The 11,627-nt window shown below is 34.0% G+C and overlaps 2 protein-coding genes across 11 annotated transcripts in view; both read right to left on the reverse strand.

Annotated features, from left to right (window-relative positions):
- Positions 1-2,703, reverse strand: part of LOC145322930 (methylosome protein WDR77-like) — a 30,421-nt gene extending 27,718 nt beyond the window's left edge. For all 6 annotated transcript variants that reach the window (XR_013880838.1, XR_013880840.1, XR_013880839.1 and 3 more), the window contains exon 1: positions 2,583-2,703. Coding sequence is in view for 3 of the 6 variants with exons in the window: in XM_080165293.1 (XP_080021419.1) it covers positions 2,583-2,636 (54 nt within the window). In the remaining 3 variants the exon portion in view is untranslated. The remainder of the gene's footprint in view (positions 1-2,582) is intronic.
- A 718-nt stretch (positions 2,704-3,421) lies between these two features.
- LOC145322932 (AP-1 complex subunit sigma-2-like) lies at positions 3,422-8,918 on the reverse strand. Of its 5 annotated transcripts, none has more exons than XR_013880842.1 (7): positions 8,805-8,918; positions 8,293-8,402; positions 7,575-7,706; positions 6,924-7,038; positions 6,034-6,177; positions 3,853-5,924; positions 3,422-3,469 (listed from the first exon to the last, which is right to left on the reverse strand). XR_013880842.1 is itself a non-coding variant. In XM_080165301.1 (6 exons), the coding sequence occupies exons 1-5, from the start codon at positions 8,835-8,837 to the stop codon at positions 6,076-6,078; spliced, it is 474 nt and encodes a 157-aa protein (XP_080021427.1). In that variant the 5' UTR covers positions 8,838-8,918; the 3' UTR covers positions 3,422-5,924; positions 6,034-6,075. The 5 variants fall into 5 exon arrangements, 3 of the variants coding, with proteins under 3 accessions (XP_080021427.1, XP_080021425.1, XP_080021426.1); XR_013880841.1 differs by having other exon boundaries at positions 3,422-3,478; XM_080165301.1 differs by having other exon boundaries at positions 3,422-5,924; positions 8,311-8,402.
- Between the last annotated feature and the right edge of the window lie 2,709 nt (positions 8,919-11,627).

An 11,627-nucleotide genomic window follows, 5' to 3' on the forward strand; every position in this document is an offset into this window, starting at 1 on the left:
CGGTAGGAGGTGGAAAGGTCAGGGGGTTTACCAGGTTTGAGGAGGGCAATGATTTTGGATAGTTTCCAAATGGCAGGGATGTTGGCAGCGGAGATGGAGAGGTTGAAAAGTTTAGTGAGGTAGGAGATGCCATTTGGACCAAGGTGTTTAAGGTGAAGGATGTTAAGGTTGTCGGGGCCAAGTGCAGAGGAATTGGAGGAATTTTTAATTGCTTCAAGGACAAGGGCAGGGGTAAAAGGTTGGAAGTTTCTGTTGAGGTGGTTGCGGCGGCGGATTTTACAGATAATTTTTCTGGAGAAAGGGTTGGAAGTATGACGGGAGACAGAGGTGAATTGACTGGTGAAGGATTCGGCAATGTGGAGGTGGGAGGTGTGGACTTTGTTGTTGTTGAAGGAAATGGGTTGGTTGGAGGGAGGGGAGTTGTTTTTGCCGGAAAGGGACTTGAGGAGGGACCAGAATTTGGAAGGATTTGTTCTATGGTCGGATTTGGAAAGGGTTTCTTGCCATTTTTTGTTGGAATGTTGGTTTACTATTGAGGAGATTTGGTCATTAAGGATTTGAATTTGAGGATCATGGGGGTTGGTTTCTCTTAAGGAGTCTCTTTGCTGGATAAGGGGTTTAGCAGACTGAGGGAGGGTAGGGTTGGAATTTTTGATGAAGCCAGCAGGAACAGTGTGTTTGGAGGCAGTTTGGAGGATTTGGCGGAAAGTGGCTTCACCTTGGGAGCAGGAGGAAGGGTCAGGAAGGTCTTCAAAAAGGGTTTCAGTTTCTAGGGTAAAGGTGTCCCAGTCTGCTTTATGGAAGTTGTGGAAGGTTTTGACAGGGCGGGGGGTTCTGGTGATTTCGGGAATGGAGAGGAGAATGGGAAGGTGATCAGAACGGAGGGTGGTAAGGGTGTGCCAGGAGAAATCAAGGGCAAGGTGGGCAGAGCATAAGGAAAGGTCAGGGGAGGTAGGTTGGCCATTGGGGGGAAGGCGGGTAGGGGAATCCTCGTTGAGGAGGCAAAGGCTGCTCTCATTGAGAGCTTCCAGCAGAGCCTCCCCACGATTCATGGCAGATTGGTCAAGGGTAATGGAGTTCCAGGCAGGGTTGTGGGCATTGAAGTCACCGACTAGGATAAGGTCATTTGGATTTTCAAAAAGGAGGTTAAAGTCAGGGGTGTATTGTGGGGGGCAGGAGGAGTGTGGGGGGAGGTAAAGGTTGATGATTTGTAGAGGGGAGCCATTGCGGGAAATTTGGATGCCATCAACCTCAAGGGGGCCATTGGAGAGGTGGTTGAGGTTAAGGTGTGTGAAGGGGATGTCTTCGGCAATGAGGAAGGCTATTCCTCCACCAGGTCGGTCTTGTCGATCCTTCCTGATGAAGTTATAGCCAGGGAGGGGTTTAGGATTGGATTTGCAGGAGAGTTTAGTTTCTTGGAGGCAGGTAATTGGGATGTTAAGGGTTGAAATAAGGTTGTGGAGTTCATCTTGGGTGGTAAGGAGACCATTACAGTTGAATTGGAGGATGAAAGGTTTACCAGGAGGTTTGCGGGGGGCAGGGGTGGGGGGAGGAGGGGGCGGGGGTGATTGAGGGTGTGGTGGTGATGGAGGTGCTGTTGGGGAAGGTGGGGGAGACGGGGAGTTGGGTGTGGAGGGTGAGGGAGGGGGGGAATTTTGGGGGGAACAGGAGGGGCATATCCAGAAGGGGGAGTAGTGGGTGGAGGATGGAAGGAGGGAACATTTGGGGTGGACCCATTGGAGGCAGGAGTTACATTGGAAGGAGCCAGTGGATTTAGTAACACCTAAGGAACAGATAGGGCATGGAAATTTGGGGCCACGGGATTTAGGTGGGGGTGTTGATTGTTGGGGGGAAATGGGTGAGAAGGGGGTAGGGGAGGCAGAGATGCAGGGTGGACAGGACCAGTTAGAATCGTATTCGGATTTGGATGAGAGGAGGGAACATTTGGGATGAACCCAAAGTTGGCAGGAGTTACAGAGGAAGGCACCAGAGGAGCGGGTTATGTTGCGGGAGCAGGTAGAGCAAGGGTATTTGGGACCAGGATTTGGATGGATGTCGCCAGAGAGGATGAGGGGAGGAGGGGGGGTGATGTTGGATGTGGTTATGGAGGGTTGGAGTTGAAAGGCCTCCAAGGCCTCCAGAGCTGACAGGGGCTGACTTAAAAGCCCTTTAGGCCAGCCCCGTGGGGGAAACCCGGACGGGAGACATGGCTGTCAGAATTTATAAATAGTTAAAAAAGCAAACAGCATGATATAGATTAACAAAAATCGGATTGTTGAAAGAAAACTAAGTAGCGGGTTTCGTCGTTTTTTCACAGTAGCTTTTTTCCTATTTGTAGCCCCTGCGGCGCCAATTTCCTAACAGTGCAAGGCAATCATTAACATTTACCTAACCTAAAATAACCTATCAAAAGCTACTATTTGTAGCCCCTGCGGCGCCAATTTCCTAACAGTACAAGGCAATCATTAACATTTACCTAACCTAAAATAACCTATCAAAAGCTACTGTGAAATAACTGTGAAGATACGCTGAAACCCGCTACTTTTTTTTTCTTTCCATGATCCCAAAAATATTTATCCCACCTGAGCAAATGCAAGGTCCCCTTTAGGGGCCACATCAACCATTGGTTCTGTCATTTTAACTAAACTTCTGCAAATAGTAACATTGTAAAATCATCAGATCTAAATAAATTGAGGGAAAATATCTTATCCACAGATGATATTTCTCTCAAATATTGGTCTTTAAGCACTTCGTGCAAATGTTGTAAGCTTGAGTTTTAAAAACTAGAGGATTTTTCTCACTAAGCGTGCCTAAATTAAATTTGTGATCAAGGGGGGGGGGAAGTTCTGACACATTTGCGTAAACCTGGTGTATAGGCTTTATCTTTGGACTGAGAGGATAGGTTATTAGGGATAAAATCATTCTTATATGATAAATTTCCCCCAGATTTAAGCTTTTTTGGATAGGCCTCCAGGTTCCGGAGCTCCAGGCCTCCAGGTGGTCTCTGTACAGGTAAAAATTAAAAATAAGATTTTTTTTTGAAGAGTTAGAGGTTAACTTATAAAACAAAATATGCTTCTTTTTGATTGTTATTCACATATTTGAAGAAAAAACATACATATTTTGTCTCATAAGCTGACATCTAACTCTTAAAAAAAAATTTTTTTTTCATTTTTACCTGTAGAGAGACCACCTGGAGGCCTGGAGCTCCGGAACCTGGAGGCCTATCCAAAAAATCTTAAATCTGGGGGAAATTTACCATATAAGAATGATTTTATCCCTAATAACCTATCCTCTCAGTCTAAAGATGAAGCCTATACACCAGGTTTACGCAAATGTGTCAGAACTTCCCCCCCCCCCCTTAATTTGACACTTTTAGCGAAAAATACCCTTCCTCAAACAGCATTCTATTACAAACGTATAAATAAAACTTATTATTTATTTGTGCTATTAATAAAAGACAGTTTTTCTATATAAACTTCGGTGTGTATTCACTTTCGCATATAATCAAGGGATTTAATTCTAGAGGGTAAAGACAATAGACGATAAATTGATATAGATATAATATGTTTGGGGCAACTTTAGTTTGAAAACAATTTAAGTTCAATATTAGTATCCAAAGTTTTTGTGCCATCGAAACGAAATGTTTGGGAACCAGTTTAATTTACAGTCAAATGTCCCACCCCTCTTTGATAATATCACATCCACATAGTGATAAAATTCACAATAGCAAATAATTTAGATAGAGCGGTTAAATTGATAGGGATAAACAAGCAAAGGGGAAGGGACAGTTTGTGCTGTTGTAATAATAAGGTTTGCTAATGTGATAGATTTGCAGAAGTGAATACACACCATATAAGTTGCTGGAATGTTTGATAATACTTCAAATTACATTCAGATAGATTTACCAGGGACATAAGGGACAAGACAATGGCCGATAAATTTATGTACATCCCCAATGATGATAAACAAAATTAGTGGTTAAAAAGTTTAAACACTCAACAAAATGAACCAACTGATCAAATTTCATTAAAAGTCCCCAAGGTTGTTAAGCCAACGGACAAGAAAATGAAAGACTTTGGGGATTAGTAGTATAATAACCAGCCCATTATCTCTTCCCTCCTTGGTATTTACAGATCAAACTAATTTTTCAAATCAGATTCTTTTTTTCTAAATTCTATGCATAACAAAAAAGTAAAATTGTGCAAAAAATAAAATGCAAAAAATTCATCAATTTTTCTGGTATAACTGGTATAAATTGATATAAATAGCTAAACACATATTATTGATAAGTAGCGCAGCTTATCTATAAATACTACGTCCATCCCAGTGACATTCAATCATAGTTAGAAATAATACCGACTCTATGTAGTCTATATAATCCTACATATAGGTTTTTTTTGTCTAAAGTACTAAAACGATTGTATTCTTCATTATGGGAAACTTTAGACCATTTATTTTTTAGATTTAAGTCTTTAGATGATTTTAGGCTATTTTTCTGCTTTCCTTAATCCCTTTTTAATACAGTGTCCACAGATGCTAGGGGCACAGCCGCTAGTGTATCATAATTTACTTTTCTTTTTAATCTAAAATATTATTAGCTTGTAATTGCTACACTATAAATTAACAGTATTGTTCCTGCTTTTAAAGATAACATGTAAAATTAAAACTGAGTGTTCCCTCATAGTGTCTTGTTGAGCACAGAAACCCACCTTTCCCCTATTTTAGAAACACAGGGGGAAAAAGTGGAAAATTTTCGTTTGTTGGATTGTTATATTAGGCCCTGAATAGCCACGTATGGTTACGGCAACACATGTTAAGGATAGAGGCCGCCTGAAAGGATAAACATAGGAAAAATCTAACAATCTCATTATATTGATTGATTTTTTAAAAAATAAAGGGGTGGGTTTCCGGTTCAGTGATCAACAGCCATTTTGAGGGAAATCACCACGAATTAATACTTTATGAAATGCAGAGTTCGGACGGATAATAATTCAAATGTTATTACAATTCTATCACAAAAGGGTTCAAAATTTAAATGACAAGAATTATTGCTAAAAAAATTTAAATCATAATAAAATGCAACGTTTCGTAGATTGTAAACATAAATTAAGAACTAGGATTAAAAAAAACAAATAAAAATATTTACTTCAAATGCAATATCCCTTACCTAACTTAAAATTGTAAATAAGTGTAAAAATTAATACTTAAACTATCACAAAAAGTGTTTTTGCATTAAAACAAAATAGAATCATGCAAGTGAGCTTTTCTGGTTAAAAAGATTTTTATGTCATATTAATCATACAGGGATAGGACGATGTAAGATAAAATTATCATCCCCTCAAATCATAAGCGTGATTTTTAACTTGATAAAATTGGGATATGATCAATTTATCTATCATTAAACTATCCCTGTTTACATAAGAAGGTGTAAAAAATTATAAATGGAAATATAAATAAACTTTAAATAAGATCGATATAAGCAGAAAACTAAAAAGGAAGACAGCGACAAAATTCCTATAAATTTTCAACTTAATACAAAAATAATCAATAAAAATAATAAAAGGGAATGGGAGGTAATAAGCAACGGTGTATTTATTTTAAGTAACATTACGCTTTTTGCGTTAGGAACAAATAAAATTTTTCATATTATTTATACTTAAAAACAAAAAAAATAAGCTTTACAATAGGTTATAAAAAGGAAAATAAGGCAACAGTGTACAATTATTAGGCCAGCACTAAACTAACTTATTAAAATTATTGGTTGCAAAGTTTGTACTCTTCTAGTTTGGAACCAATACCAATCAAAATTTAATAAAAGTACCCGAAGTTTTTCAGTGATTATAAAACTTTGGGTACTAGTCCCCAAATATGTGACCCTAAAAATAAACTACCACAACCATTTCAAGTACTTGAAAACATAGCTATGTATATTAGGGTTGGGCCGGATACTTTTTTGGCCGGATACCGGATATCCGGCTGATTTCTAATGCCGGATATCCGGCGTTGGCCAGATATCCGGCCCTACCCTACTATATTATATTAAAATAAGTAGCGCAGCTACTATATAACTAGTTATATAAGGCCGATATCTTTAAGAGCAAGCTCTACAATCTCCTCCTCCTGGTATTTGTCCGCGCATTCTATCTGGTTTAGCACAGCTTTCTTACTCGTCTCCTACAAATAGATTATTTATTTATCTTATCGTATTATGGACAACTTTCCGCGAATAGTAATATGAAATATTATTAACAACGGTTTTGAAGCCGTCAGGGATCTTAAAGGATAAGACAGTAGATAACAAATTGATTTATACTTTGTAAAAGTTTGGACACTGCTCATTCTTAAAGGTAACGCATTCGTTTGGGGACTATTACTGAATCTTGATTGGTTGGTACAAACTACTAATGTTTAAACTTATCCACCAATACACTTAATCTAAAAATGTAATATTTTGTTCTTCAAAGTTGTTGTTTAATTTATTATTCATTTATTAAAGTTTTTTAGCATTTTGTTGTTTGAATAAACATTTAAGATTAAGCACAATCATGGCATCAAAAATATTCAATAATAGCCAGGGGTATATATTCTGCACAAGATTTATTTTTTTTCCCCTGCTACAAAATTTTTTATTTTTTTTCCCCCCTAGTTTTTTCTCACCAAGAAGGGGGGAAAATGGAAAAATATTTAAAGAACTCTATATTTTATTTATTTTATCCCTCCTACCACACATTTTTTTGGGGTTTTTTCACCAAGGAGGGGGGGGAAATGGAAAAAATGTTTTCAGTTTTCTTAATTTTTACATTTTTTTTCCCTCCAACCACTTAAATTTTATTTCCCCCCCCCCCCCCCTGAGCAGGGGATCCCATGTAGAATATACACCCCTGATAATAGCGCAACAATAAGAAAACGAAGCATATTACCTGCATCTCGCCTCCAAGTATTAATTCATCTAATATAAAGTAGGCCTTCTCAAAATTAAATATTATATCCAACTCGCAGACAGACCCGAAATATTTGTCTAGCACCTCAACATACCTAAATTATTATCATTTGATAGCACAACCTTTGTTTGTTGGTTCTAAAATTAAATTTAAAGTCCAATTCGCAGACAAGACCTAAAATATTTGTCTAGCACCTCAACATACCTAAATATTTATCATTTGATTGCATAACCTTTGTCTATAGGTTCTTAAAAGCCAAGATATTGTATTTAAATAATCACATTTGTTTGATGATATTTTTCTAAGCTTTTATACATATACAATAACTAGAAAGACAGACAGATATTGATATACTTGCAAACATCCATTATTTTAAATTTTTAATATATATTAAGTAGCTTTAGCATCTAGAGAATCCGTATTCAAAGCAAATGGGTTAGGCAAAAACATAGCTGAAAACTATACCACGATTCCAGTCTATAGAAGAAAATAGCCTAAAACCATCCTAGGACCTAAAAGAAGCTTCCATAAAATTGAAAACTCAATAAGTCCAGTAGTTATCGAAATCATAAGTTACAGACGAAAGAAACCTTACAACTTTATATAATAGGATACAATATTAATCCTTACCTATGAATAATTTCCAGGCACCCGAGCTCGTTGTCTGTCTTATCAATGGCAAAACAGAAAAATAAACTGGCGTACCGCTTGTACACAATCTGTAGGTCCCGGTACTCAATAAAGTTAGACATCTTGGGCTTCCTAAATAGTAATAAATAAAGAAAAGGGGAATTTAAAACTGCCTGTCAGAAGCAACAGTTTCAAGACAAAATCAAAAGGTAAAAATATTTGTTTAAAATTAATTTTAACATTATATTTATCTAAATACATTATTTATTTAAAGATATTAAGCAATGAACTATCTAACTATTTTATTATCAGGAATTAATTTTATATTAGATACATAATTTAAGAGGACTGTCCTTAACGAAAATAATAATAATAAGGTAATAAGTACATTTAAAAGAAAATTAATTTCTTTTTAATTTAAAAAAAACTTCTTTTAAATTGGGTATCTTGTTACTAAATAAAATTAGAACCAAAACTAGTGACTATTTCATTGTCTGAATTTTACATACACTTTTTAGCAAATCCCGTTCATAAACAGCCTCTCAATAATAAGATAGCATAAGCAAATGGGGGATAAGACAAAGGCGGGTAAATTATCTTGATAACATTATAAAATAAATTGAGAAAAATAAAATTTTTAATCAATCTAATTTTACAGCAATTGGCTTTCCTCAATAAATGACCAAAAAAGGATTGCAAAAGCAAATAACTTTACAACCTTTGACAGTTATCTGACCTCGTAAGTATGGTTGAGGTCAACTCTCTGACAATTTTCTTCTTCTCCGGTCCATCCTGTGCTTGATACCATTTCTGCAGCCGTAGCTTTCCCTATAGAAGACAATTAACTGCATATTTGTTAAATTCGGAAAAGCTATTTTAAAGTACCTAATGTTTTGCATAATATGAATGATATATGGTTAAGATAAGAGAATTATGCTTTTTTATTTAAGCATTATAATAAAATCAACGTGATAGAACTTTTTGTCATTTTTTATATACAACTAAGTTTTTTTTCATGCATTGTACCCAATTAAAAACTTCCTACTTTGAGAGTTCAAAGTGGCGGATGTTTGGAAACACAAAATGAATAAAAAAACTATTATGCTTCGACTCTAGCCTTTGAAGGAAGGCATGAGAGGTCAACATAATAGTTTAAAATGGACCCAAGATATTTATAAAGCTAGACAAAAAAAACCTTACTACTTTATATTATAGGATATGTTATCGTACCTGTCTACTAAATAATAGGATAAAATGAATCATGATGTTAACTTTATTTTCCACAGATTTTTTAAAATCCAAATCCTATTTAAAAATTCACTAAATTCCTGACATTTTTAGTCTGAAAACAGTTCAAACAAAATTAAATAATTTTTTTATTTTTTCTTTTACATTACAAATTTAACAACAAGTGTTTTTGCTAATCAAAATCAAGATATATCAAAATTGATTATTATACAAGAGGGATGAAAGTTTTGACACATTTGCGTAAACAGTGAGTATAGGCATTATCTTTGGACTGAGAGGATAGGTTATAAGGGATAAAATCATTCTTAAAAGAGAGATTTTCCCAAGTTTTAAGATTTTTTGGATAGGCGTCCAGGTTCAGGAGCGGCAGGCCTCCAGGTTCAAGAGCTGCAAGCCTCCAGGTGGACAAGTAAAAATTAAAAAAAAAATTTAGTTAGAGCTCATTTTACATAACAAAATATGCATATTCATAATGTTATTTACATATTTGAAGAAAAAAGGTGCTTATTTTATTTAAATAAGTTAGTTGACACCTATCTCTTTAAAAAAATTAATCTTTATTCTTACCTGTACAGAGACCACCTGGAGGCCTGCAGCTCCTGAACCAGGAGGCCTATCCAAAAAATCTTAAAACTTGTGAAAATTCATCATATAACAATGATTTTTTCTTTTAAAACCTATCATCTCATGCCAAAGATAAAGCTTATACTCACTGTTTACGCAAATGTGTCAAAACTTCCCCCCCCCCTCCCCCTCTTATTTTGCTCTTTATTCTTAAATATTTTAACCACCAACACCAATTATTATCAGACAAAAAAGGTGAATTATACCCCAAACAATTTTTTTAATGAAAATCATTAGATACAATTTACTTACAGTGACTTTTTTTGTTAAACAATTAACAGAGTTATAACATAAATAATTTTAACATTTACAACTTTATCTTGTATTGGTTTATGTATGGCATTTAAAAATATGTAAAATTATAAACTAAAAAGCGATCTTAAGGGATAAGACAGTGGACGATATATTAATATATTTCTAATGATGATAAACAAAATAACCCGTTTGTAGATTAAAATTATTTGTTGAAAGTTTAAAACAAACTAGTAACCAAAGTTTTCATGCCAACGAATAGGTAACGTGGTTATTAAACTTTGGGTACAAGCATAATATACAGTCCAATATCCTCTTCCTCCCTGCTTGCTAGTAAATTTTTATTTTCAACTTTCTGTGCAAATTTACAAACTAAAAAAAGATCACAACATAATTTTTAAAACAATTCTTACGATAAAAACATATTTTTTTATAATTTTATTATTTTTACTTAGTGATGACTAGAATTACTATAAAATATCACAAAGGAGCTTTCTTACTCTTTAAAATCAAACTAATAAAAACAAAGATTTTATTGGATATTTTTTGCATTTTTAACAAAAACCGCAGAATAAATTCGCAAATATGGCGATAAATGATCAAAAACATAAATCCGTTGGTTGCAGTGTCAAAGACATGAAAATAAGCTTGATAAAAAATGGTTCTTATTTAAAAAATGTAAACATAGGCAAAACATTTCTACATACCTACAAGTATGAAAGTATTTTTAAATATACATTCTAAAGGGAAAAAAAGGTTTTTAAGTAGACAATAACAATATACATTCTTATATTGAATCAATTTTATCAATTTATTATATGAAACATTTTCTGACAACTATTTTATAAGTAATTTGAATTTCTTTTTTTGAAGAGGAGGATTTTTTACCTTCTTTGCAAAAATAAACCAAGTGATTAAATATTAAATAAACCTTTCTTCATAACTCAATTCTAATAATAATAGAATCACATGGCCAATTTTGACAAAAATGGTAAAAATACTCTTCCCCGTATTTCAAAATAACTAAATGCAAGGTATTAAATGATTTATATGTACTAAACCTATTAAAACTATAATTCTAATTGTCTTTGGTGCTATGCTTTTTTTATTGTTTAAATAAATAAATATTTAATATGTAATACTTAACAGGATAGGAGGACTTGTGTCATTTTTTTGATTTTTTAACACTCACACATTTACAATAGATTTTACGTGAAAAAGTTTACTCGCGTTTTATTTAGCCGCGCAGTATTTCTTACTTAATTGCCAATTAAACATTTTATTAACAACAAATTTAAATAGATAAAATACATGATTACAAAAGATTATATTTCTAAAAGTACAAATAGTAAAGAAATTTTAAGGATTGAGCTCATAGTTTTAAGCCTAAGGGATAAGACAATGGATGATAAACTAACTATCAAAATTCAATAAGTACCCAAAGTTTTTAACACTTTAATTCTTTGGGTACCAGTTCAATGTCCCATCCCTTCATGTTTAAGCTCATTTAAAAAATCTAAATAAGGTCTTTTTCATTAAAATTTGTTTTCTAAAATGCATTAAATACAAAACTACAACTACCTATAAATTATACATAAAACGTTAATAAATATACGAAAATTTAAATTTTAAGTACTAGAATATTTTTAAGTTAAAAATTAAATAATACCTAATGTGTCATGTAAATAAATAAAAATTTTATAAAACTAATAATTGAACAGATCAGACTAAGTCAAGATATTCAACGAATCTTTCTCCGAATATGAAAATAAAAAAAGAAAGATTTAAACTAGTTTTGTAAGACCGAGGGACCAAAGGCCCAGACCAACAAAAATGGTTTTAGTTTTATTATTTTCATTTCAATATTCGTGGAAGTTTGTGTCTAATTTTTTTCAGTATGGCCAAGAACCGGTTCTAATCAAGCGAATA

The sequence above is a fragment of the Acartia tonsa genome, chromosome 6, assembly GCF_053477335.1.
Source record: "Acartia tonsa isolate MP-2025a chromosome 6, ASM5347733v1, whole genome shotgun sequence".
Lineage (NCBI taxonomy): Eukaryota > Metazoa > Arthropoda > Copepoda > Calanoida > Acartiidae > Acartia > Acartia tonsa.